General features: G+C 43.2%; 1 protein-coding gene and 1 pseudogene across 1 annotated transcript in view; one reads left to right on the top strand and one right to left on the bottom strand.

Annotated features, from left to right (window-relative positions):
* Positions 1-26,029, bottom strand: part of unc5db (unc-5 netrin receptor Db) — a 156,226-nt gene that overhangs the window by 55,341 nt on the left and 74,856 nt on the right. The window contains 2 exon segments of the mRNA XM_070903772.1: positions 1,902-2,005; positions 4,208-4,351. Coding sequence (XP_070759873.1) covers positions 1,902-2,005; positions 4,208-4,351 — 248 coding nt within the window.
* LOC139283703 (piggyBac transposable element-derived protein 4-like) lies at positions 18,004-19,166 on the top strand (annotated as a pseudogene).

Below are 26,029 nucleotides of genomic sequence, written 5' to 3'. Positions count from 1 at the left end.
GCTCAGAGTCGTGCTCAAAGAAACTGTTGCAATACAAAATTCAATACAAAGCGATTCCACCGCGAGTGACTGGGGGCTCATTAGCTCACCCTGACACCCTTGCTGACGAGGCTGATTTTCCAAATGCACCCCTTCAGAGGCACAGTGTTTTCACGCTGCACTCCAAACCGCAGGCTCACCTTCTATCGGGGGGGGGGGGGGGGGGGGGGGGGGGGGGGGGCGGTTTCGCCACAGTAGCATCCGTCCTGCAGCCGCACTCTGAAACCTCACACTACCAAACTCATGGACGCCATCTCAATATTTTATGGACGAGGTGCGCTGATATCGACCCGGGCTGAGAATATCTGCCGCGCACTCTCTACATTATTCATTCCCACCTCTTGTGGCTGGGCTCATTTGTGTTGACAAAGGACTAGATGGGAGGCTGTGATTCGGTCTGTACTGCTCAGATTCAACTATTTTTATCCCTGCGGCCGCGCTGGAATGACATCAGTCCTCCATTTCCACGTTGAATCATTTACATGGCACAGGGCCGGAGGTTGACCTCCACTTATATATGTTCCCCGCACACATCACTTATACGTCCATTGTTCACACTGATTATCACTGGACCAAATATAGAAGCAGACAGCATTTAGAGAGGAATGTGACATTTCTTCACCGAGACATTTAAATGCTATATTTGCCCCACAATGTCAGTCTCGCCGGTTGATCACACAGTGAGAAACAGCTGCTCTCCATCTCACTGGGAGCCGCCATTCACGCTGCCACCAGGCATGATTTAAATGCCAAAAGCAATCAGAGCATCATTTTCAGATATCAGCCTTACTTTACCGTTTACTGGTGACTTCCAGCCACCGCGTTATGTTTAAGGGTGCTCCGATCAGGATTTTTGGGGCCGACCACAGATTTGGGTCTATTTATCAACTTAACTTTATTTACCTCAACCCTCTGATGCACAAAATATTCAAAACCTTTTAAGACACGTGTTCATTTTTTTGTATTTAATACATAGCTGAATGTTTCTTTGTAATATCCTTTTAACAAAATAGTGGCTGCCCCCAAAATGCCCCTCAGACAGCCTGAGTCCGCCACTGGATCGGGATGTCAGTTTTCACCATTAGGACGGTTGTGAACAATAGTGATAAACCCCCCCCATTGCCAGTGTCAGTAAAGGTCTGACACTGGCAATGCAGAGGATTCATTATGGGGTTATTTTGCCTAATTTTACATGTACATACATAAAAATATGGTATATTTTACGGAAACTTAACTGGGAAACCAGTGGAAATCAATGGATAAAATAATCAGACAAGAATATCTGTTTTTTTGGCAATAAATGGGATACTAGTGTGCTTGGAAACTAAGCAACCAAGATTCCAGACCAGTAAAAGATATCTGACATCTTGGACGTCCACGTTGCAACCAGCAGACACAATGATGAGATTCCCTTTCATGACTTTTATGTCTTCAGCTGCGGATGGCTCAAACTACCGAGCCCAGTAGGAGAAAGAGATCCTGACCCACTTTAAGCCAGATGTTTCTCCCAGTGTAAAATCACGAGACTCACAGGGCTACATTGAATTTGAGAAGAGAATCTCTGAGAGTCTGATGTCTACGTTTGGTTGATGCACTATACAGTTTTTTGGGGGGAAGATCTGATTAAAATGTACGCTGTGAATCCTCTTCACCTCTAAATCTAAATGTTTATGTGCACTTACCGCTGGTATCCAACACAAGTCTGTCAATCTGTTAAAGGTCAGAGAGAGCAGAGCTGGAGGTAGAATCGGGCAGAGAGTTACTCTGGCAGAATGAGGATGGCCACTCTGATGCAGATCTCGTCTGCTCAGTGGGAGTATAAGCTTCTCCTCTTTCAGGAGAGGATGGAACAGCAGCCTTACCTCCGCCACAGGCACTCCCTCTGGAGGGCGACAGTGCAGAACGATCATCCCGTTGATTGGCACCTCCTTCCCCTGGGGGTCCTGCTCAAAGTTTTTCCTCAGGTCTGTGTGGGGAGATAAGAGGCAGCTGTCAGGTGTCAAGTGTTACGGTCAGGCTGGCCTCAATCCTCTTCAGCGGCTAGCACGCCGGCCTGGCCCCCCTCCCCCACGACCTTCAAAACCCACTACAACCCGCATAGGATAGAGAGGATCCCATGGCCCTGCGCTAGGTAATCTGTTGACAAGGGGGTTTGGAGGATACACTGGATGGAGGACTGCTCTGATCATCCTGCGCATTCATGTGCATACAATAGTGACGGATCGTGTTCTGCCCATTTTCCACACTGCCTTTGATAGGTTACTGTGCTGCTGCTGTCCACTTTAAAATGTCAGCCTTTTTGGAACAGTAGGAACGGGCCTTTGAAACTTCAGCATGGCTCATGAATGGGTTTAATGTCCCCTAGGATCATGAGAGATTCCCTGCATATGAAGGGACCTGAACGCAGGAAAGGAACTCTACAGTAGTGACTCAAAACCTCGGTTCAGCTGGCAGGTAGGTGAGTGCAAAGGAAGTGCAAACACAATGACACGCAAATCCTAGCAGATAAAGATTTAGACGTCATCATCTTTGAACCCAAATTCTTATTTTCTTCAAAGCACTGGAAAAGACTGCTTTGCTTTCTTGATGTTTAAAAGTAAATGATTTCTCTCAGCTCTCTCTTCAGGGGCCATATAGGAAATCAAGTAAAAACACTAAATCCAACAGAGAGGCTTCTAGACAACCTGTAACACCCTCTGGCAGCAATATTGGATTTGGACAACACTGGGTGTGAATAGCCGATTGTGTCCAAACTTTCGACAGCACTGGTCTCTGGGAATTGATTATTTCGCCACTGATACATCTGATTCATTTTCTCTTGAGATAGTGTGAGCTTGCTGTGTTCACACAGTCCAAACCGAAGAGAAAAAAAAGGTCTTGTTGTCTTTTCACTCCAGTCTGTTGGGGGTTAAAGTCACACGGACAGACATTGTAAACCAGTTTTGGTGACCTGTCATTCTGCATGATCATAATGCTACTGGGACCTCTGGGGGAAAATCAAACGTTTCTCCCACTGACTGACAGCTGGTCACGCTTTACTTGCACTGCACTTGAAGGCACTTGTGTTTATTTGATCTATTTATCTTCTGCTCTGGTGGTCACAACTTTTAACATTTAACTCATTCAAGGGTCATACATATCGCTGTCACTTAATCCCGGCCTGTGTCGCGTGTGCACCGTAAAAGGAACGACGGTTCAGTTGCCTCAGCAACCTCCTGTAAAAGGGGTTAAATGGATTCAATTCTCACCCGCATAAATCAACGTAAATAAAAGGACAAAGTTCACTTAAAGTCCAACTGAAATCACAATGAGGCAACAGTCCTAAATCATGTCACAGTGATTCTGCACGTTTTTGCAAGCTAAGGTGCAGGACAAGACGTGTCCTTTGTAAGTCAGACAAGGAAGACATCAGCTACAAAGCTAATGTGGATTGTTGCTTAAAGTGCGTCGCTGTTTATGTCTCAGGTTGATGTCTGCATGTGTCAGTGTCACCATCAGCATATGATAGAATGGTGACGGCAAAACACAGTTTAAAATGAAATTATTTGATGGGCTGTATTCAAAAAATGTTCTCCAATTATGTAGATGGAGAACCATCACCATTCCATCTGGCTAATGCATTATTAGACTAAAATGTCAAAAATATAACATTGACCCTCTTGGATACTGATTTTTTGAACGTGCAATTTTATTTCAGTTGGTCTTTAAAACAAATACGTTCAGTGTGAACACAACCTAAGCCTACTGTACCTAGTCGACTCATCATATCTGTCTTGGCGTAAATACATTTGATTGGCATTGTAGCTGATTTAGTGCACATGAGCCTCAGGCACTAGTTTCACCAATACCAACACTGGTGGATTTGTTTGGCCTTTTAAAATGAACAGCTTGTTCGGGCCAACGAAACTAAATTCTTTGAAAGCTACAATTTAGGATGTGATGTAGACAATAAGGCCAAAGACAAGACAGTTTACCTGGTCTTCTGACTACCAGTAGCTCATTCTGTCAGGTAGGAAAACACTTATTCCATTCGAAATATTAAATTTTTTCTTGCTGATTTTAGAGATAACATTTTTTTTCGCCTCTGGAACGCACTGCACATGCGCGCATCGTGAAAGAAGCTTTGTGACACGGCTGCCACTGCTCACTGAGGGGTTTCCATACTCACAGGCGATGCGGACAGTAGCCTTGCGACTCTTGGAGGTACCCAGGTGGCTCCAGGCCACACAGAGGCACCAGTAGTCCTCTGGGCCGTGGAAATCCTCCACCTGCTGGCGGGACACGTTGATCATCACCTCGCGCACCTTCAGCCCTGGGACAACAGAGAGGATAAAGTTAGAAACTATATACGCAAAACATGTAAGATGCCTAGAGCTCTGATAATAAAACAGCCCAAACCCGACCTGAAAGCTGATCCTGTCAGGTTTGGGCCGGTTAGTTAGGTAAAGCTCTGGATCAGGTTTGGATTTGGTTAGTTAGGTCACTGACATCATAGTGAGTTTAACACTCACTTCAGGTTTTATCATTTTCAATGGAATTTCAAGAGAGACATAGCCAGTGCATTGAATTAGCTTGGTGATGTAATTCCCCCTGAAATAAAGCAAAACCACTCTACAGGGAAGTGTTTCAGGGGAGTGTTATGACCTGGCTCAAGATGGCCACAACAAAAGGAGAGACACACACAAAGGATTGAAGATTAAAGATTTTTATTAACTTAAATCAAATTAAAGCCAAAGATAATATGGGGTATGAAAATCAGTAGAGTCAGTGGTGTGTGCGTGATGCATGCGTGAATCATGTCTGTGCAAGTGTTGCGAATGCAAACTGATGTGTATTATTTGACACTACTCAGAAAAGTAGTCTTCTCATAAAATGATATACAGTACAAAGTTGCCACGTATGCAAATGTTCCAGGTGAACAACTAAGCAGATGTTGGGGCCCCATACCTATAAGATTCATTATTGTTTGGATGAGGTCTCCTTGGTATGTAGGAGTTATGGAGGTCTCTTTTCCTAACCCCTAGGCTGCTGTGCAAATAACTTGTCTATCATTGGTTTTGGGGTACTGAGGGACCCTAGGGAGACATAAGTTTACAGACTCATGTGTTATAGTAGGATCCCATGTATGCCTAAATGTATAAAAGATGAGTTTGAACAGTGTTCGAGGCAGCAGTACTGATTCGGCTACGGGTGCTGTACAGGTCAAGATGCGCATGCCTGTTGATCCTGATCTTTGATGCAAATAAAGAATATTATGTGAAAAGTCAGTATCAGCGGAGTCTCCTTCCATCATCGAATCATCGCCTACATCTGGGGAATGAAGAAGAAATTAACAACACAAACCAAATCCTAAAGGGGAAAACTGAAACACCATAACAAAAACCACATGTGTTACCTGCGGAGGGAAGCAGAGAGTGATAACAAATCAGCCAGCTCTTTTGTAACCTGGGAACACTGGGGCCCACAGGTGCTCCTGATCACACCAAGCAGCCACTCACACAACCAATAGAAATAGACCACTTAGAGCCGCCTTCAAGATGACCTCAGGGGTCATCACCCCCCCCCCCCCCCCGGCCCCCATAAAAAAGGGGTCCCAACAGGATCACCAAAAGATGACATCTCCAAGACCAACTCAAATGGTTGTACACATTGCAGCTATAAATACCTTTGCTTACCTAGCTTTGGTTTTGTGAAAACGATTTTTGAACCATCAAGTTCAGATGAGAAAGACGTTCTGAGTTTACCCGCCACGTTCATCAGGCTAATATTGAAAAAAGATAAAGCTGATACGTTGGTATGGACAGGTAAAGGTAAAGGAATAATAAACAAGACTAAGGCTCTACAGCTATGCTATGCTCGCGGCTCTTTGAGAATATACTTTGAGGTTCTTTGAGCAAAATGCTAACACACTTTTGTTAAGTTAGTTAGTTTAGTTTGCTAATTATCACCAAACACGGACTACAGCTGAGGCTGATGGGAATGTCTTTAGTTTTGCAGGTGTTTGGTCATAAACCAAGTGTTGGACATGACAGAATTTTGGCCTGGTGATGGCGCTAGATGAAAAGCCAGAGGATCAACAAAGTTATTTACAATTCATCCGGAAGGGGAACATGACAGCCCGGCCAACCGACAGACCATCCCTCGAGCCATACCACTATCATGGCTAACAATATGGCTTTGAGTCTCCAGTCAGGTTCAGTCGGGTCAGATGCGTTTACAGGCGGGATTAAGGCCTTTGTTTTAGGCACGTGCAGAACTGCAGTTCATGGAGAAAACTGAAATAGGAAAGCCCTGCATTCTAAATAAGGGTCCTTAGAGGATTCTTAATCAATACCTCGATATGTTTAGAGGCTTGCGTCAGTGATCAATGGGTTTTACAGGATTAGTTATGCATAAATTCTTAGGAAAGGCTGACACACTTCCTAAATCAGTGCCCACCCCCCCCTCTGCTGAGCTCTGAGAGCATCACTAAAGAAATTGGCAGAAACACAGTCCCTCAGGGGCCTCTACTGTATGTTTTGAGCGCTCAGTGCTGCTAACAAGAGCAGAGCTAAATCAGCTGTAGCAGAATTAGCATTAATAATTTGGACTACACTTAACCACTTCAAACAGACTCGCTGTGCAAGAGACACCGGGACAACATAGCATATTATGAAACACAAAAGGGATGAAAAACACAGCATGCTGCACAATGCTCTTATTCAATTGAATGCATTACAGAAGACGAAGAAAAAAAGAAAAAAAACGCTATCTGTTTCAAAATCCTCTTAGGCAACCCGCTGCAAGCCCCCAGTCGGAAATGTTCGTCACCCTATCATATAGCTTCAGATGGGTTTACGGCACCCATTTTTAATCTGAGTCATCGGCTTAGGGCCTGTCACATATGTTTTCTCACTGCTCCTCAGAGCCTTTTGCAGCCTGCAGGCCTTATACCCACGGCTGGATTAAAGGCAAGGGATGTGCAATTTGCTGGGGACCGCAAAAGACCAATACCATGCCTGACTCCCCTGGCCCTTGTGCATGCACTCTCTCTGATAAATAACACTTTAATCTGACACGCTCTTACTGAAGTCAAACAGCCTCATACTGCGGCTGCACAGCTTGCGAAGCGCTGAGCAGACTTCCGAATGAATACCAATTAAACCCGAGTGAATGACAGCGGGGCTGCGCCGATGGATCCGTGCTGGCGTTCGCCTTAAAATTAAGAAATGGAGAACATTTGGTGGCGGGCGGTCTCCACTGTGCTGGGTATAAATGACAACAGCAAGAGAAGTGGGCTTCTTCCTCTTTGTCACACCAAACACTGTTGACAAGTCGGGAAATGCTGATACAAATTAGGCGGTTCGTCTCGGTGGCTCACTGCAGTGCATTCGGTGACTGGCGCAGTTTAGATCGCGATTGACGGACCTGGAGACAAGAAAGGCCACGTTTAAGTGGAGGACTAAACAAAGCGGCAGCTTTATGGTTGGTGCTGCCTTGTCGCAGCCCCTGTAGAGAGAATGAGACACCAGCATAATTCATAATTTCTCGAGCAGCGGCAGAGAGCTGGGCAAGTGGCAGCGTATGTGTGGGAAGAGAGACAGCGGAGAAAATAATGACTAATGACTTTCCATGATGCCCTAAAAAGTGTTTGAGAGAAGAAGAGGGGAGAGAAGACAAACAGACTGATGGAGAGAGAGGGATAGAGAAAAGGCGGCGGTAAACTTTCTCGACAGAGCGACACATTTCCTGGAGTCCAAACCGGCGTCGGCAGGTGGTTTGCCGGAGAGAGAGAGAGGGAGACGAGTGCTGCCACCGTGTCGTCTGTCAGCCCTATTTGTTTGTAGGCAGAATACTGTAGACAGGGCTCATTAGAGTACACCACTTGATCGGTTCTCCTCCCAGATCCCCACCTTGCGCTGCGCAGTTTCCTGAGTCGCTTGATAATCCACCCCCCCTCCCCCAAAAAAAAAGCCTGAATCACTCCAAGAAAGACTGGCAAGATGGCTGAAATGAGAAGTTTTGGGCTGTTCTGAGAACCAGAGCTGTAGCTCTGCTAGCTTATTAACTTGGATGTGGGTGACAAGAACTTCATTAAAATGTTGCATTAGGATCATTTCTGCTTAGAAAGTTTCAATTCAGAAGAAAACTTTTGCCCCATGTCATCTCTCTCTCTCTCTCTCTCTCTCTCTCTACATTTCTCCTCTGGCTCTGTTCTGTTAACCATCCAATAAAGGTAAAATGGGAATGGGGTCCTGTCCCATAGATCAATATTAGACTTTTTAGAGAATGGCAATATCTGCCCAATGTACTGGCAAACCCAGAAAAACTGGTCCAGTGGCTCTGAAGCAGAATCACTGTCTCCCTCACTTGAAAGGCCCTGCCCTAATTTTAAAGGTGATGTTTCATTTAAATATCTGTTTAGATGACATTAAAGAAGCTCGCAAAAATAAAGGCCCACTCTAACCCTTTGAACACACTCTTACTGCTCAGTTTCTACTCTACTACTAACTTACAGCATAGTCACTGCGTAGTTTAGGTTGCCATATATTCTTACTTTCAGGATACATTAGGCCATTCAGAAATGCCCTCACTCGGCATGTGAGGGGTACTAGACACATTCGAGGACACTTTTCACGAAAAAAGAAAACTTGCATGCAATTTAAAATGGTTTGGGTTTTTTTTTTGCCTTTATGTCCAGCAGCAAATATCTGTATATGAATAGTTCAAGGAGATTGTCGGTGTTTTTAAGGAAGACACTGAAAAGATGTGCACTCTAGCTGCAGTGTCATTATGCTGTTATTTCCTTGCACAAAAAGTGTGGAGAATTCAAATTTCAGTCAAACAGAACCATTTTTAATACATTTTCTCCCACCTGTACTTTTAAATTATTATTATTATTTTTTTTTTTACCAATTTTGAACTAGGTTGGCTTTTGTCCTGAGTTGTGGCCCTTCAGGTTACCATTATGCTTGGGTGATACAAACAGGAAGTATAATTTTCAGCCTATATTTGTTTTTTGGTGAATTTTCACCACAGAAACAGCAGCTTCTGTGCACACTGGAACCACTGAGGTACAGACAACCATCAACTGGACTGCGTTTGATACGGAGGAAATAGTCTAAATCCAATGATTATGGGGCAAGATTTGAAGTCACCCAGAATGCTTTTCCACCACAGAAAGCTCGAGGAATGTGTACAAAATGAACGCAGCCATTTCCTAATCTACGGCCGCTAAAGCAGCTGAGGAGAAGGAGTACAATCTCATTTAACAATGCAATTCTCCTACCAAAGAAGCAAACTGGTAAGCAGCGATTGTGTGAGAGGAGGTTTCCAACAAAAATCTGTGTTTACTCCGAAGAAGCCATTATCAGGGCATCTGTCTGTGCCGCGGGCGACTGCCACAGACTGTACTGCAGGGGACGGTTTCCTCCCATGTGATGTCAGCATGGGGAAAAAAAAATTGAAATCATTTCAATCAAATGTTCACCCAATTACTCATGTTCATTTCGCCAGTGGGGTGGGTGTTACTAGGAAAACTCAAAAACAGAAGACGGGCTGTCTCGTAACAATCTAACATTTTACAATAAGATTTGAGTGTTTGGCACCAATATGGCTGCCAACACAAAAGAGATTCTGCTAACAAATCAATTTGAGAAGAAATGGAAGAAAAGCTCCTGTAAAACAGTAAATAGGTAGAAAGGTATACTGTCAGACTTGGTTTGGGAGAGAAGCTCAGACAGGATCATCACAGAGGGAGACAATCCTCACCAGAACAAATGATGGCCTGGGTTCCTCGATCAAAGTGCTCAGTAGAGAAGGCAGACATAGCTTGACGTATTCTTAACTTTTAGCGGACATTTTGGAACAAACCTGTCGTTCAGGTAAGAGAACTTGTTGCACAAAGGGTCAATGAAAGGGGTGATTGAAATAAAACATATCATTCACACATAATTGGATCAAACCAGCCATATTAACCAGCATGGAGGATTAGGGTTTGGGTCCCAATACTTGTTCCAATTTGGATCATGTCCATGTTTGGCCGAACACGTGGATTTGGTAACCTAAAAAAATGTCCTTTTCAAATCTTTCACCTCTCCTCACGTTATTCGTTACGTTAAGTGTCAGATCAATATTTAATCACTAGTTCAAGTCTTGTGCTGTTTGCCTCATTTTCAGGCTAATCACAAAACCATCAGAAACTGCAGTCCTTTGGCCGTCTCAGCAGATCTAGATTTAACCTTGCATACCTTAAGGTATTCAAAAGTATTTGGACTCAATATGGGGATTCAAATTCAATTGAATCATATCATAGCCCTAGGGATGACAGACCACACTCTACACCAGAGTCATGTAGAGATCTGCATCACTTAAGAAGCAAAATTCATCAATAAATTGAAAGGAGGGTGCACTTTGCTAAGTGTCCTCAGGAGGAATTTGTAATTTCGTGGCAGCAGTTACTCTGCTTTCGCACATAATTAAGGCCTTAGCTTACCAAGCAAGCATTTTGCTGGGCATGTATACCACAGTATAGGACTGTGTTCTATCATAGACATTATATATTTATAATATATGTATTGTTGTGATGCTTGTCTTCTTTTTACCCTAAAATAGTTGTTTTAAAGATCCACACTGTATAATATGTATGTAGTATGAATTCTGTATCTGCGTGTACTGAAGCGACAGTACATCACAAGACTGGCTGAAATGTTTAATGTTCAATATTTAGAAGGTTTTGAACGATTCCTGTTCACCCAACTTCTATAATAGTCAATAAATAATAAAGAAGTTGAAGACGTTACAGCAAACGTGGTGGCTTGGTTAGTTCACTGGTGCTTCAAGTAGGCTTAAGAATGAACTGGTGGATTGTGATTTCCTTGATAGAGACCTGATACTTTTGGATAAATATTGTCATCGTGTGATATAACAATGTTTTACAAATAATGAATTTCCATGTCAACCTTTAAATACATGTTTTATTTCTATCTTTAGCATAAAGAGTTGTGCCTTTTACCGCTTTACCTTTGATCAATTCCAGTTCTTTATTCTTTTTATTTACACAATACATAATACATAATACTGTAAATAAAAACAGGTGGAGGAAGATCTCTGCAGACAGCCCAGACAATCTTCATCATCAAGATGGTAGGGCAGTTTGCTTGGTGCCTGTGAGGCAAAATCCTGGGCAAAATCATCGTCTACTGCTTGCAAAGCTTAATTGCTGAGAGCACACCACTATCTAAAACGACTGTCAGAAAGGATTCAACGACTGAGTGAAAGGCCTAATATCAATAAGCTCTGCCTTGACGCTTACATTAATGAAATGAAATACACATTATATTTTTACAACAGCACATCATTCAGCAGTGGCATGAGTAGGATGCATCAGTTCCATTATCATCATACCATCCGAAGCCTATGTATGTAAATTCACATGTTCGGTGAGGAAATGAAATCAGCTGTTAGCTTCCATGTCTTGGAAGCAGGGAGTGAGATCGCTGCTAACCTCCAGCCAACTGCAAGTAAATTATGACGGTGGCTGCTGAGTTAGTGGGTTTGACAGGTACCGGCCATCAATCAGAGCCTCTTTTCTACTCGATAAACCTTTCTGGCTGGTTTGGAAAAAAACAGGGACAGGGTGCTATTATTTGATTCACCTTCCACTGTGGCCGGTCAGAAAAAGAGTTCGCTTCTTCTCCTGCGGTTATATCAGTCGGTGAATTTATGAGACAAATATGCAAATGATGTGATCATATAGTCAGCTTGAGAGGAAAATGGACACCCCCCTCACTTCACCCAGCAAATCACATTCTGTTTGTATATGTTAAACACGTTCTTATCAGCATGTTTCTCTGTGTCATCTCCTTCAGGAGCGCTGCAGATCCCCGTTACTGATGCATGTAACACTCAACGGACAGGTGCCCTTATCTCCACTGCTTGTAATGGTCTGCTGCACTGTGTGCCTGCATGCTCACGAAAGCTAATCGCACTGAAATCACAAGCGCTTTATTTATCAAGAGCTTAACATGTTGCCACTGGTTACATTATGCGTTTCCAAAGGTGTTCTCTAATCCATAAAATACAGTACAAATACAGTTTGCACAGGGTTCATTTTGCATAACCTGAACATGCACACTGTTTATCGGCAGCTCTCCAACTCTGTTCATTCACCTTGTATTACATTATCTACAAAATTCTACATGTTGAAGTCAAATTCCAATCCTGTCAATTCTGTATAAATGAAATGCATTCAAACCTACTAACAGTGCAATGAGAGAGATTTTATGTTAAAACGTGGAATCAAAATTTCTCTCCCCATCTGCTGCAGAAAGGGCACCTGAAGCTGAACTCTTCTCAGTATGTTGCTTAAAGCTCAGGACAAACCTAAGGACGAGCTGAAACCTACAAAGATTGGACAACTGGAGGTGAGTGAATGTTGCAAAACATGAACAAAATATTTGTTAACACTCCATAAGTAATTTGAACGCTGCACATGTTTTTGTTTTTGAGCTATGCCAATTTCTATCGCTTTTAATGACGCCGTCGAAAGATAGAGGCCTGAACTTTCAGCTGCAAGGATGAATGAATGCTGCAGTCGTCATGGTTTTGATTTTAGATCCGTTTAAACAGGATTACGTGAACAAGGACTTGGAGATGAAGGGTTAAAGATGTGCACACTTTGTTTCAGCGCAGACATTCAGAGTTCAGAAATATGCACCATGTTACTGATGAACTTCACGTATTTGGACTTTGCAATGAATTCAGTAATTACCAGTAATATTTATCAACTCCACAGCGTATCTTAGCGATTGTAGAATAGGACAGCTGGTCTCCATCTTCGGTCTGTCACAAAGCTGACACTTCCGTCTTATCCGTCTTGCCCATGTGCTTTGCCGGCACTTGTGTGCCACCCACATGCTGCGAGAGTCGTAGCGGAATTCTTCAAGTCAAACTGAGGACGCTACACTTCAGATCTCAGAAAAAGCATTAGCACATTAGCGTCATCCTCCATCAGGGTCTCATTACGTCCGCTCCAGCTCACCAAGTGAGGGCTGCTTTCCACAGCAGGACTTAATGCTGACAGAAGTACCTTGCAGGTACTGTTCTAAAAAACTCCCTACTGTTCCGTAACTGGAGCACTTAAAAGTACTGAGGCTTTGTTCAAAAATGAATCCCCAAATTAGCCACCATTTCACTCTGCCCACATTCATATTGCATACCAGCAAAACTGGCTCACACACAGACATGCATAGATACACATGTGCATGGAGGCATTAGAGTCTATTTCACCCATCTCTTTGGGGAAGGATATATGATAGCACATCATTTTTTATTCCTCCCAGAAAAAGAACTTTTATCTTCCAACTCCATTAGGCCCTGTGCCCAATCCTTAGCTCTGTAACCAGAGACAGTCCCAACCCGCAGCCGTGTCTCCTTGAAATGACACCCAATTTCAGGCCTGCAAAACGTGAAATCAAGCCCGACGAACCCAAAACATACCGCTAACAACAGACACATCTTGCAATGTTATGAGACTGAAGTGACACTATACTCCGATGGTGGGAAACAGCAGCAATTAGAACTACAGTGGCTCATAAACAAAGAACAAGGGGTGGTTGTTTAGTATTTCTCTATCTGCGTCTGGATGGGGAGCTAAACGCAGATTGATGCATCGAGTCGGCCCACTCAAGTGAAAAGTCATCACTACCTTCGGTATTTTCTCTGCAACTGGATTCAGCAGCAGTGTGTGCAGGGAGGAGGGGTGGGGGGGGGCATTTAGTTTATGTTTCCACATTCATCCCTTTTCTGTTTTTGCTTCAGGTGGCATTGCGAAAGCTTAATTTAATTTTAGTGTATTTTTAACACAGAATTTGTCTAAATTACACCCATATTAGAACTAATTTTGTTGTTATAGTCTACTGTGGTGCAGAAAACAGTGGGGCATGGGTACAACCTTTTGTTGTATGTCATATGTCAACCCCCCTTCTCTCTCTCTCTCTCTCTCTCTCTCTCTATGTCAACTATCAAATAAGGGCAAAATTTCCCCCAAAAACAGAAGAAGAAAATTGAGAACTTTCCAGCCCTGCTGAAATAATGCAGCACTGGGAGGCTCCTGGAGTTCTGCTTCTTCACTTTCTCGGATAAGTGTCGCCGAGCACCTTCCCAAGGGTCAAAATTGGATATAAAAACACTAGCGCATGCATCGATACTCCTGTGACGGCTCAGGTATTAAAGCTGAATCCGCTGACTCATCAGCAGCGACAAAGGGCTCCTTTTTCTCGTAAAAAAAGATAAAAAAAAAGAAAAGAAAAATCCAAACCTTTACGGCCTAGTCCTCAGCCCTGGCAGCAAACATGCGGTAAGGCTAAATAAAATCATCTCTGGGAAAAAGAGAAGTTATAACCCCCCAGGAGTCTATAGTGGTGGTAGGAGGGTGTGTGTGTGTGTGTGTGAGGTGTATTGTCCGGGCCACATTCGGTTAACAACCCCATTAACTGGCTCACAAAGCAACCCCGGGGCAACCATAACATCAATCCCGGCTTTAGAGGCCATTATGTTTCACCCCGAGATATACGCGGCGCGCTGGGAAAGCGAGGTGAGGCTGCGGCGGCGGAGTGGCTATGGAAGGGTGGTGAGGTGTCACCACCCGTTTGCCAAGCTCACCCCTCCGTCCACCCGGCGACCCCATCCTGACCGCACCTGTACGCATACACACACAGACAAAGCTCCAACAAGCCCCCCGGGGCTGCCTGGCAGGTGAGGACTGAGACCCTTTATCTGCTTTAGTCAGGGCTTCGCACTTCACGCACACACACTCATACCGACAAATACACCAACACGTGCACCTTCTGAGCTTTGCAGACACACACTGTAAACACAAGATAAGCATACATATATGTGCACCAACACACACACACATTAGTACGTACAAACACACGCGAATCAAGTCACACACACAATATACACACCCTTACACACAAGCACTGTCTCATTACAAATGTGCACGTGCAATACCAATACAGGCAGCACAAACAACAAATTGAACATATACCCAGATGGCTGAACTGCACACTATGCACATTAACTCTCATACAAACGCATGACATGACAATATAAATACTTACCACACACACCCACATACACACGTGATGCGGCTTCTGCAGTGTATGCAGGCGCGAGCTTTGTTTGCTCGCTGCTCACCGATGATAACATTCACACTCCACAGATGCTGGAAAGAAAGGTCAATGACCAACCCCCCCACCCCCCCCCCCCCACCCCCCCTCCTGCTCCATGACTAACTATTAAACACCGGGATTCTATACGGAAACATGTTTGTGTGCAACTCCAAGTGCTTAATAGCCAGATTCCTCCAAGGGAGGCTTAACTGCCTCAATTAAAATCACATAAAGGAGAACGCGCGAGTCCTAACAGCATAAGCACGTCTCCTCTTTTAGAACAAACAAGGATAAAGAGTTTCCCCCTGATAGAGTCAGGTGGATGCTGATTTTCTCTCACACTCCCAGGTTGGAGGCAGTAATCACGATTAGGGAAGTGCCAAGAGAGGCGCCGCCGATGAGTGATGGCTCCCCCCGCTGTTCCGGACATATGGGTGGGAGGGGAGCGGTTTACACCCAGCACCCAGGGGATCAGTCAGCTCTCCCGGCGCGCGCCCCGCTGAGAGTCTCAAAGATTTGGTGAGACCATGGCAACCGTGTGTGGAAGTGCAGAGGGTTTCTTCACAATAGGAAATAGGACGGGGTTTACTTCAGGGGACGGAGTTGAGAAAGAGCCCACCTACACTCAGTTTACTAATCTCCTGAGGCTGACATGAATCTTAATCATGTGGAATTCTTGGTTTGCATTACAGCGAGCAGCATCCAACAAACTGTGAAGATGGGATGCTTTTAAGGATTCTTTTCTTTCGACCTTGCTGTATGTTGATCCCTGAACCCTTTATTTCATAGATAGTCACTGCTTTACATGCACGAGCTCAAATTATGCATCAGCACCAAACAGCAGGCAGAGAAAGTTATACAGGATGGCTAACATAGTAGAGCAATTAGCGAGCAAGTCTTTTCCCATTGGAGTTTCCCTCTGGCCTAAAAGATCAATCAGTTCATATCAGTTAACGCAGCTTTAAGGTTCGTTCAGATTCATTGTGAAGCAAATTACAGAGGTGACACAACTGCATCCAAAAAGGCTGAAATTGAAGCATCTATTTGAGTTGAAACCCACAAACGCTTGCTGCTCATGCTGCCAGTCAGTACATTTATTGTTTATGGTGAGGTCACATGGACTGCACAGTGGACACAGCTGGTCACAATTTTTTTGAATAACAGTAAACACCCTCTACAGGTGAAAAGTTGCGTGCTGTGGGCTGTATCAACGCTCACAAACGTAATAAGTAGCTTCTGTGTTAGCAAACCTGTCAGCAACCGACCATTTTCTCCAACAATTTGTGACTTTAAGCCATTTATTTCTGTGCTCTTGGAGGCCAATGTCAAAGAGGTAGAGTCTACAATAATGATCTTGTCTTCCAAAGATATTTTTCAGAATCAGAAATACTTTATTGATCCCCGGGGGGAAATTGTATGACAGCATCACTATTTCTTTGCCCTTGGACCTTCCTTGGGAATTTTGCTGTAATGTTTCAATTGCCTGCTATACCACAAATTCCGTGAGAAGTGATTCACTTGTTCCATAGAAAATAAAAAGGCGCAAAGTTCTCCTTGCAGCGCCATAAAGCGAGGCGAAAATTTGCTTCACGCTCGATCTGAATGTTCCATTACTGTTCATGTTCAATAAATGTGTCCTGGTTTTTCATAGCAGATTCCAGTAACTGTAGATTGAACCTGCCAATATTCTGTATATTCTCCTGCAGATTTTCATTTCTTGTGGTCATCATGGGACACTTGAACTCCCCACTGAATGACAGACGAATGAAATTCTTTGGCTGCAGCTACTTATGGCAGGGTGAGACAGATTCCATAACAGGCTTTACAGACTGACACCCCAAACACTGAGTCAAATCCTGATCCCATATTGGTCTAAGCCTTAGTAATATTCTTTTCATAGAGCTCCCTTCATATTTCTTTCCCTCTCATGTCTCAGATAGATATCAGCGGAGTTATTAGAGAAGAAGGCATGAAAGATAGATGTAAAAATTAGACAGCTGTACCAACTTATCCAAGCTCCAATAGACAGATTCACTTGACTAATAATGTGTCCAAACAGCCCTCTGATGAAGTGACTGGCATCATATGCATCATAAGTACTCTGCATATGATTTTAATGAAAGCACCTGTCACTGTTTTTATTCGACTGTGAAGCAAATGATTCAGAAACTGCTGAGAAGTCAGAAACTCCCCAAAAACACCAACCAGGAAATCTTTTGAAAACTGGGCAGCTTCTGCGGTTCTGCTGTTCCTTAATAATATTCTAATCCAGCACCAGCTAATGGCCAAATACACTGAGTGGAGACTTGCAGCTGAAACATGCCTAGGACCATGGTCGCATTAACATGCTGGGGGGCCCAGGGGTATACATTTGATGTTGTGCCACTACTGACCCCAACTATACATGGAAGCTTCATTACAAAAACCAACCAGTACTCCAATGCTGAAATAATACTTCCTAGCTGCAGGTTTTCTTGTGTGCTGCTTGAAGCAATTTGAAAAAACACAACTTTATATAGGAATATGCACCATGTGAGCACATAAAAGAGTTCACTTACACACTGTTGGTGTCAAATTTGACCTGTTTTGACATTTGACAGCAGTAAAAACACCCTAAATGCCATTCTTTTAGCCTGGAATTTGATTACTTTTTCGATAGTGACCCAAAATGCGAAAACATTTGACCTCTATCTATTTAAATGGACTTCAAGGAAGTAAAGGAAAATGGTGGTTTTAGGGATCTGGTCTTCCAAGATGAGCAAGCAGGCAGTGATTTGGAGGCAGGATGGGTGCGGAAAATGTAATTCAAATGACTCCAGGACCCACAAGACTGGTTACTTCCCAGGCATCAGACATTTTGTCAACTTTCCAGCTCTTCCTCCCTCCAGCCATTGAAAAAACATCACTGAAATGACAAACATGGAGTGGATTAAACGGTACGCTCAAAATTGTAAGACCATGGATGTGACTGACCTACATGTCTACATGGGACGTCTAATACTGACCGGTGTTTATAGGTCCCGAGGTGAGGCTGCTTCTAGCCTTTGGAATGCTGAGATGGGAAGACCAATTTTTTTCATGCCACCATGTCCCTGGAAATGTTTGCTACCATATCGTCGGCCCTCAGATTTGACAGCCGTGAGACAAGACCTGCGCAGCGGGTCACTGACAAACTGACAGCAACCAGGGATGTCTGAGATAAGTGGGTGGATCAGCAGCCTCTCATGTGCAACCCTGGTCCTGAGGTCACAGTGGATGAGAGACTGGTTCCATGCCTGTCCTTGTATTGTTAGACTAGTTAACCACTGCTTTAATATACACGTCAGCCAGTACATGCCCAGCAAGCCAGGAAAATATGGAATAAAGTTATGGGCAGCCTGTGATGCACGTTCCAGTTATGCTTGGAATGCAAGTATATACTGGGAAGCCAGATGGGGGAGAACAAGACATGCTAAGAAGACACAACTTGACCTGTGACAACTTCAACATCATGAGCTTGGTCAGACGCTCCCGAAGTACAAAATCACAATGGTTGGCACTGTGAGGTGGAACGAGCCGCAACAAAGGGGAGAGACGTCTTGTCTTCCAAGTTTGCTTTCACCCATGACAACGCAGTTGTCTCGTACATGCGAAAGAAGAACAAGAATGTCATCCTTATGAGCACGTTACATTAAGGTTACATTAAGGCAGCCATCATCCGCGAACAAAATGCCAGCAACGGAGGAGTGGACAACCTTGGACAAAGTAACAGCCACATGCAGCTGCAAGAGGAGAACAGCCCGCTGGCCTCTCGCCATATTCCACAACATCATTGACATATTGACCTACAATGCCTTTGTCGTACGGAGTGAGCTGAACGCTACCTGGAGGGCAAGCAAGAGGAACTGGAGGAGGTTCTTTTTGGAGGAGCTTGGGAAGGCCCTTATGACTCCTTTTATGCAAAGGCGGCACCACCTTCCCCGCACAATCTGAACCTGGCCCTGATCAACAACCAGTCCCAGAAGGTATGGAATATGAACACTATGTATGGATTAAAAGAATAGGGCCACAATATTAGGAAACTGCTTCACATGATTCGTAACCCAGCCTTATCTGTGAGAATGTGGTGACCGTATTCTACAGATATCTTATAATGTTCAGAAGACATGATCAAACTGCTGTACAGTGCACTGAAATTGAGCCAGCAGCGCCAAGCCTTTGACAATGTATTTCCATCACAATTTATAGAAGTCTTTACAGATATAAGAGTTTTAGCTTCAAGCCTGCATAAAGCCTTTTGTGGAAATGTTATCTAATTTTGCCATTGTCGGCCGGCCTTATTAATTCAATATGCCTTAGTTAGCATAAAAATAGATGGACGAAACCTTTTTAATAACAAGAAGGCATTACTAGAGACTTCATCAGTATATTCTCATAATTGCATTGAGCTGCATCGAGTATTGCTGTGCATGTGGCCCCTGAGAATAAAGGAAATGATCTTGATTATTATTTCTGTCTTCTGCATATCTCATCCTGGTCATCTCTCGGCATTGTTAAGCTGCTATAATATGTCTGACTGACCTGACCTGGCCTTTGCTGGAACTCTGTTTAATGCGTCAGAATCGGCGAGAGCAGATCAGTCCCGTCTCGCAGGAAAAATCCACCCGCCCATCCTCTTACACTGTCATATATCATCAGTTTGTGAAGTGCATTTCAGAGGTAGTTTGTGGTGAAGTGTCTTTGGCGCCCCCATTTCCACTTAATCTGCCTCATCTACTTCACCTCTACATTTCCCAGAATGCCTTTCAACAAGTGGTGTGAACTTGCTTGCCTTCAATCTCATGAGGGGGGTTTGTGAGCAAACAAATATATTTTTTGCTCACCAGCCGGACCCCTCTGTGAATGCTAGGGTGTGCCTGCTGCCTGGCCCTTGCTCAAAATGCCAATTGCCTTGTAGCTGCATTGCATTCTGGACCAGTGGGTCCGTTGTGGGTGGAAGAAAAGGTATCTGTTTTATTTCTGTGATGGATTTCTCCCTGTATTGGTCCAAAATGGTGGGCCTAGATAGAAGAGGCTGAGGGATTCACACAGAAAACCTGAAGTTTACAGTCACAAGCAAAATTTACAAGGTGGGTATGTCCTTAGATTTCTAACCACATTTAGGCCGCAAAGTGACATTCAAATGAACTTGCTAAAATTTAATCTGCAAACAGCTGCTGACAATGTTTTTTTATAGATAGGACTAGAATAATCTATAAAAAATGCAATCAGTATCATGCACACATTTTGCCTGTCCTCAGGTGTTGTACTGTACAGCACACAATGCAGATATACCCGGCCCTCCCTTAGCGTCTGCTGCTGGGGAACTCAAGGGCATTGTCAGCTTTATCAGCGCCTAGTGATTCATCAGGCTAGTTGGTAAATAAGAGATGCTATCAGGTGCTCCTGGTGGCATTGAGGGCCCATGTCCTAATCAATTCTTCACTGATCTCCTTCTCTGATTAGCCGTGCTAATCCAATACACAATATTGCTGTCTATTACTGAGCCAGGACAAAGCTTTCCCGTTAAGACCGCCCTTATCTGTGGGTTTGCGTTTACTACTGATACAAGGCGGGCCCATGCCAGGGGCTGTGGCGAGGACATCCTCAGGCTCTTCTAATTGCTAATCCACTTGGACCAGCAGATAGCAAGGAGGTTTCACTTGGCCTGGCAGCGCCGCAGGCAGTTAAGTGTCGGGGGGAAGAGTACGTTGAGCTAAAACAGCTCGTAATTTTTCGGCTCCCTTAAATGGGAATGGGAGATTTTGGAGTGGCACGTATAATGAAACAGGTTAGAAAGGGCTGTCAGTCAGTAAAGAGCGGCGATGGCAGCAGGCACTTACTGACGCGGGAATGCTGATGAACAAGCCGAGCCTAATTTGAGTTAATGAATATGAAATATGCATCAAATTTCCCTTTCAAAATGATCTGCGATGAGCATAACGGATGGAAGAGGAAATTAATCTGCATTAACTAGTCAGTGTTTAGCTTCTAGAGGCTGATTATACAATGGATGTGATTCTTAAATGGTAATGTTACACACATTAGTCCATAGACCTCTGAATTACACCGTCCACACTCTAGGTAGCGAAGGTAACTACTTATTATTTTAGATTGCTAATTTTAAAGCTCTACCTAATTTGGATAATTCCGGTGAATTAAACTTAAATTAGCCTGATATATAGGATCTAAAAAGATTGACTTGGGTGCCCCCAGTGGTTGTATCAAAAAAGACACTCTTGTAGACAGCAATATACGTCATTGCCCCCCCATAGCCTCCATGGATCTGATCTGAACACTGAGGTGAAAGAAACGCATAGAATGCACCAATTCTCTGGTTAAAAGTTTCACCTCTGACCACAGTCAACATCACTGATGTGTGTGGTTGGTCAGCAGTGTGCTAGGGGGCACATTTAACAGACCTATACAATGTGTTTTCCTGCTTGAGATTACATGTTGCAATTGAAAACACAGCGCTGAATGTATTGCTGCTCAAGACGTTGAGAACTGTGAGTGCTCGGTCATTTCAGTTCATTAGTCATGCACCTTTATATTACTCGCTTTGACCAACGAAGCGTAATCAGCCTCCCATTACATCTGCAGTGTGTCTCTTTGTAGAGTTAGTCCCGCCTCCCTCCCCTCAGCTTACACCCCAGCACCTGTCACTCATTTTGAGGAGCAGTCTACCTTAAAAAAAAAAAAACAGCATCCAGCCTGAGGTTAAGGTAACAGGCAGTGTTAGTTCACCAATAGCCATGCCTGTGGTTTATATTTGTCTGTCTCACCATGTGGTTTCCTTTTTTCCCCATTCTATTCAGATTCTCACCTAAATGCGTATCCATCACCGAACAATGACTATTTTGGAACATTGTGGCTTGATTGTGGTTCAGCGTTTATGCCTCATTCTGTGTTATCAACATTCACATACATACCGATAATCCAATAATAATGACATTAAAGCTCATTCATTCAACAACAGGCCTTTCATGGCGTACACATTTTGACGTAGCAGGAAAAGCACAGGTGTAACTAACAACATTAGGCATGTCTCATTTCCATTAAGTGTTACAATAAGCCACGACAGGGAGCCAGCATTCACAATACCAGGCACTTGGAACTGGTAAACCTAAATGGAATGCAGCACTTGTTAGTGTTGTTAATTAGACATGTGCTTTTCGTGCCAAGACATTTTTAAAACGTCTGCTGTGACTCTATATCACAGCATTCGTTGCATTTGTCATTATTATAACACTTTTGAGGCCAAAGGCTTTCTTCCTGAGTTTGTTTCATGACGCTATAGAGTCCATTTACAGGCCGCCAGGTCTTTACCCCCTTATGTTGAAATAGAATGACTCAAAGCACCGTCTAATTACAGTATTTGCACAAAGATAGCCACAAGGGTATCGCAGTAGCATCTCAGGTTTGAGGTGGAATACTGGAGGGAAACTGACTGCTTGTGGAGGAGGCGTCTCAGCCATTAATCACACTATCTTCTGGAGCATGGAAACAGAAGTATTAATAGAACCGTCCTTGTGTAAACAACTCAAGAGTAATGCCTTTGTGGACTTGTTATTATTGGACATAATCAGATAATTAAGCGTATGTCCTGTTTTGTTTGTGTGGCTACTTTTGCTAGCATCAGAACCAGAACCGGAGAGATTGACTCGTTTGTCAAACTGCTGAGAACTTTGACAGCCTGGGAGGTGTGCGAAATGGCGTTCTTTAAAACTTGCTGAAATATCATTGATTAAACGACAATACAGTGTGTTAAGAGCTGCTCAAATTCATATTATGGCTATGGATTAGAAGACTATGTATATTGTGAATGGGGTCGCACATAGCGGGCTAATAAACCCATGGAGGATAATCACTGACTCTGCAGCTCCACTCAGCTCTACGGAGCGTTTTAGCGTCTTTCAGCTCATTGTTTTAGTTTTCCAACCAGAAATTTTACTGTTTTGCCAAAAACTGCCACTAGCTGGTGAACATAGTTGAGCATTTAGCAGCTAAAGAGCCAGGGGTTACCCTAAGGAGTTTGAAAATAAATGAATGCTAATGTTGCTTGGTATCTACAGGATGTGTAAATAGGTTTGCTAACACCATCACCGTAACAACTGTTGTGTTTACAGCTTGTTCTGCTCCCCATAGTGGCCAAAAAATAAATGATTACTGCTTTAAAGTTATTTAATTCAGGGATTTTGTCCCACAAAAAATTAATAAAGAACAGATTTTTGAGAATTTGTGTAATTACAAATCAATTTTTGGACGTTTCTGCAAGCTGACTCAGTAATGTCAGTAACAAGGCAATACAGTATCGATCTAAAGTTTGCTAACATTAGCCACCACAAGCTAGTGGTCATACCAGACCACGTAGACTGTGGCAGCAAATCTCCTGAGTGTACTGAATTGAGCAAGGGTGTGTTTTAGTCCTTATGAATTCAACTTTGAAACCATTCATTTTTAAAAAAAGGTCCCAGAGTCTTGTTCTAATTCTGGAAGCAGAATTTTTACTTTGGTGCTTTGCTAACACAGCAGCTGCATGTTGTAGCCTAGAGGCAAAGCAAGCTTTTGGTACAGGTCCTCACTCTTATCTGTCAAATCCACTGATTAGCTTCCCTCCTGCTGGATGCTGGGTGTTGATGTGGCACATGATGTGAGCTGGCAAATACCACCAAGTGAACTTCCCCTTGTACTTTTCCTCTGCACACAGAACAGCCAACAGTTGAGGTTCCAAATTTCATTTTGCCATTATCAAGCTTACAACAATTTCACAGCACAGCAATCACACTATAATGAACTTCCAGAAGCAATTAAAGCCTCTTTCCTGTGGAGGGACCTTCATGAATACAAGAAAGACGGCTTTCTCACAGCCTCTAATCACAAAGCATTCCAGCCGAGGTGTCACATTGGCTTTGTTGTTTGCCAGAAATCCCTTCAGGAGGCCTCAGTCAGGTCCTCTAATCAACACGCTTCCACCTGACAAAAACTAATGGGACTTAATTGGTATGGCACGCCACTGCTTCCCTCACACTTCAAATCATAACCTCAACCTGAAACTCAAGTCAGAATGAGCTGAGCATGTATTGGCTGTAGACCTAGTAGAAACGGTATTCACACACGATTTTAAGGTTTCCAGCTGGTCTAACCTGAGGCTCCTCGTATCTCCCCAGTGGTTAGCCTAAGTCATGGTCCAAACATAGAATTACTTAATGCCTACTCAATTCAATTTCTGAACATGAAAACAAAAATAAACAGAGTGCAACTGGGGCTTAAACCCAATGAATAAAAAGAATTGCAACAAGTAGGTGCAAATTAGGCCTTAAGACTGTGATTAAAAGCATTGTGACTGCATTGAGAGCTGAATCAGGTTTATTGCGGCTTCTAAAATACCCTTTAATTTTCACAGCATAACAATTAATATGCCTAATAAGAGGAACAACAGGCCAATAAAGCAGGTGGTGACGGATAAAGAGCAGAAAAGTCAAGTTCAAGCCACACTGGCTTGTTATGGTTAGGTCTCTATTAATATAGTAAAACAAAATTTAAAGGGGTAGTCCAGTGATTTTTGCACTTGCATTGCACTTCCATAAAGTTGGGGAACTCAAAAGATATAAACTAGATTTTTAGTGTCTAGCATATGTCAAATCACCAAAATACATCCTAGATTTCCCATAATGCAACTTGGTAGTTTTTCAACCATTGGAGTACTCCCTTCAGAGTCCCATTATAGACATAATACAAGTGTTTTCACAGGCTGAGGAGTACTAACCATGATGAGTAAACTACACTTGATGTGTAAAATGCCCCCTATAATCTATATTATACTTTTGCAAGTTAGTGTTGTGTAGCTAGCTTTCTTGCCATCTCTTAAATGGGACAGAGTTAAAGAACTGTGTCAGTAATGATTTTCTTTTTGTTTGGGAAACCAACGACGGATGGTAGGAAACCAACAACAAACGGCGACATCCTAAGTCACATGCTTTGTTTCCCCCATCCATGTTTTAATGGGGCTATAACAACATCATGCTACTTCTGACTTTGCTCCTGACAGAAAACCATAGTTTGGGAACCATAGTTCAGTCAGTTAAAAGTCAGGTTGTTTCAGACATTTGAACAACAATGTTGCTTCTCTTGGCAGGACAGGACTTCATTCACTTCCTCTCAGGATTGGGAACCATTGATTTAAAGAATTTTGTTTTCTTAAAGGCCCTGACACCAAACCAATCCTATTTTCTCAATCAACTTACCATGACGGATGGGGTCCCACATAAACGCATATTGTTTTTCTGTTAAAGTTTGAAAAGTTTGGGGGTTTTGTTTGTGCTCTCTTCAGTGGTTTGAAGTGGGCGGGGCTTAATTGGATAAAGCTGATGTCACAAATGTCCATGCACCAATCAGAGTTTAGTGACATTTCAATCAAAATTTGACGACAGTGTTGGGGTTGCTTTGTTATGTAAAAAAATAGTTATTGGTGTTTTTCCCCCCTAAATTTCATTGTAACCTTGACTTATTTAGTCATGAATATTTATGTTATAAAGAAATACATAGGCTAAGTTTAGAAAGCAATTCAACCATTGGTACCAAAGTGGGCTTTTGACTTACCAAACTAGTACTAATAACTTGCAGTTAAAAGTATCAGCAAAATTTTTTCTATTTTCCTGCCAAATTGAAAAGTATTCAGCGTTCCCTCCCAGAATGAAATGAAACTCTCCACCCACACTAATGAAATTCTTTCACGCTAAGCTCTTTAAGGCAGGGTGACCCATAACATATACTCAGTGGTAATGAACTCTAAGGTAGCTGCCCTTAAATTAAAT

This window comes from Enoplosus armatus, chromosome 4, assembly GCF_043641665.1.
Source record: "Enoplosus armatus isolate fEnoArm2 chromosome 4, fEnoArm2.hap1, whole genome shotgun sequence".
NCBI lineage: Eukaryota > Metazoa > Chordata > Actinopteri > Centrarchiformes > Enoplosidae > Enoplosus > Enoplosus armatus.
Note: the sequence above shows the minus strand (reverse complement) of the source record. Positions and strands in the feature narration are given on the sequence as shown.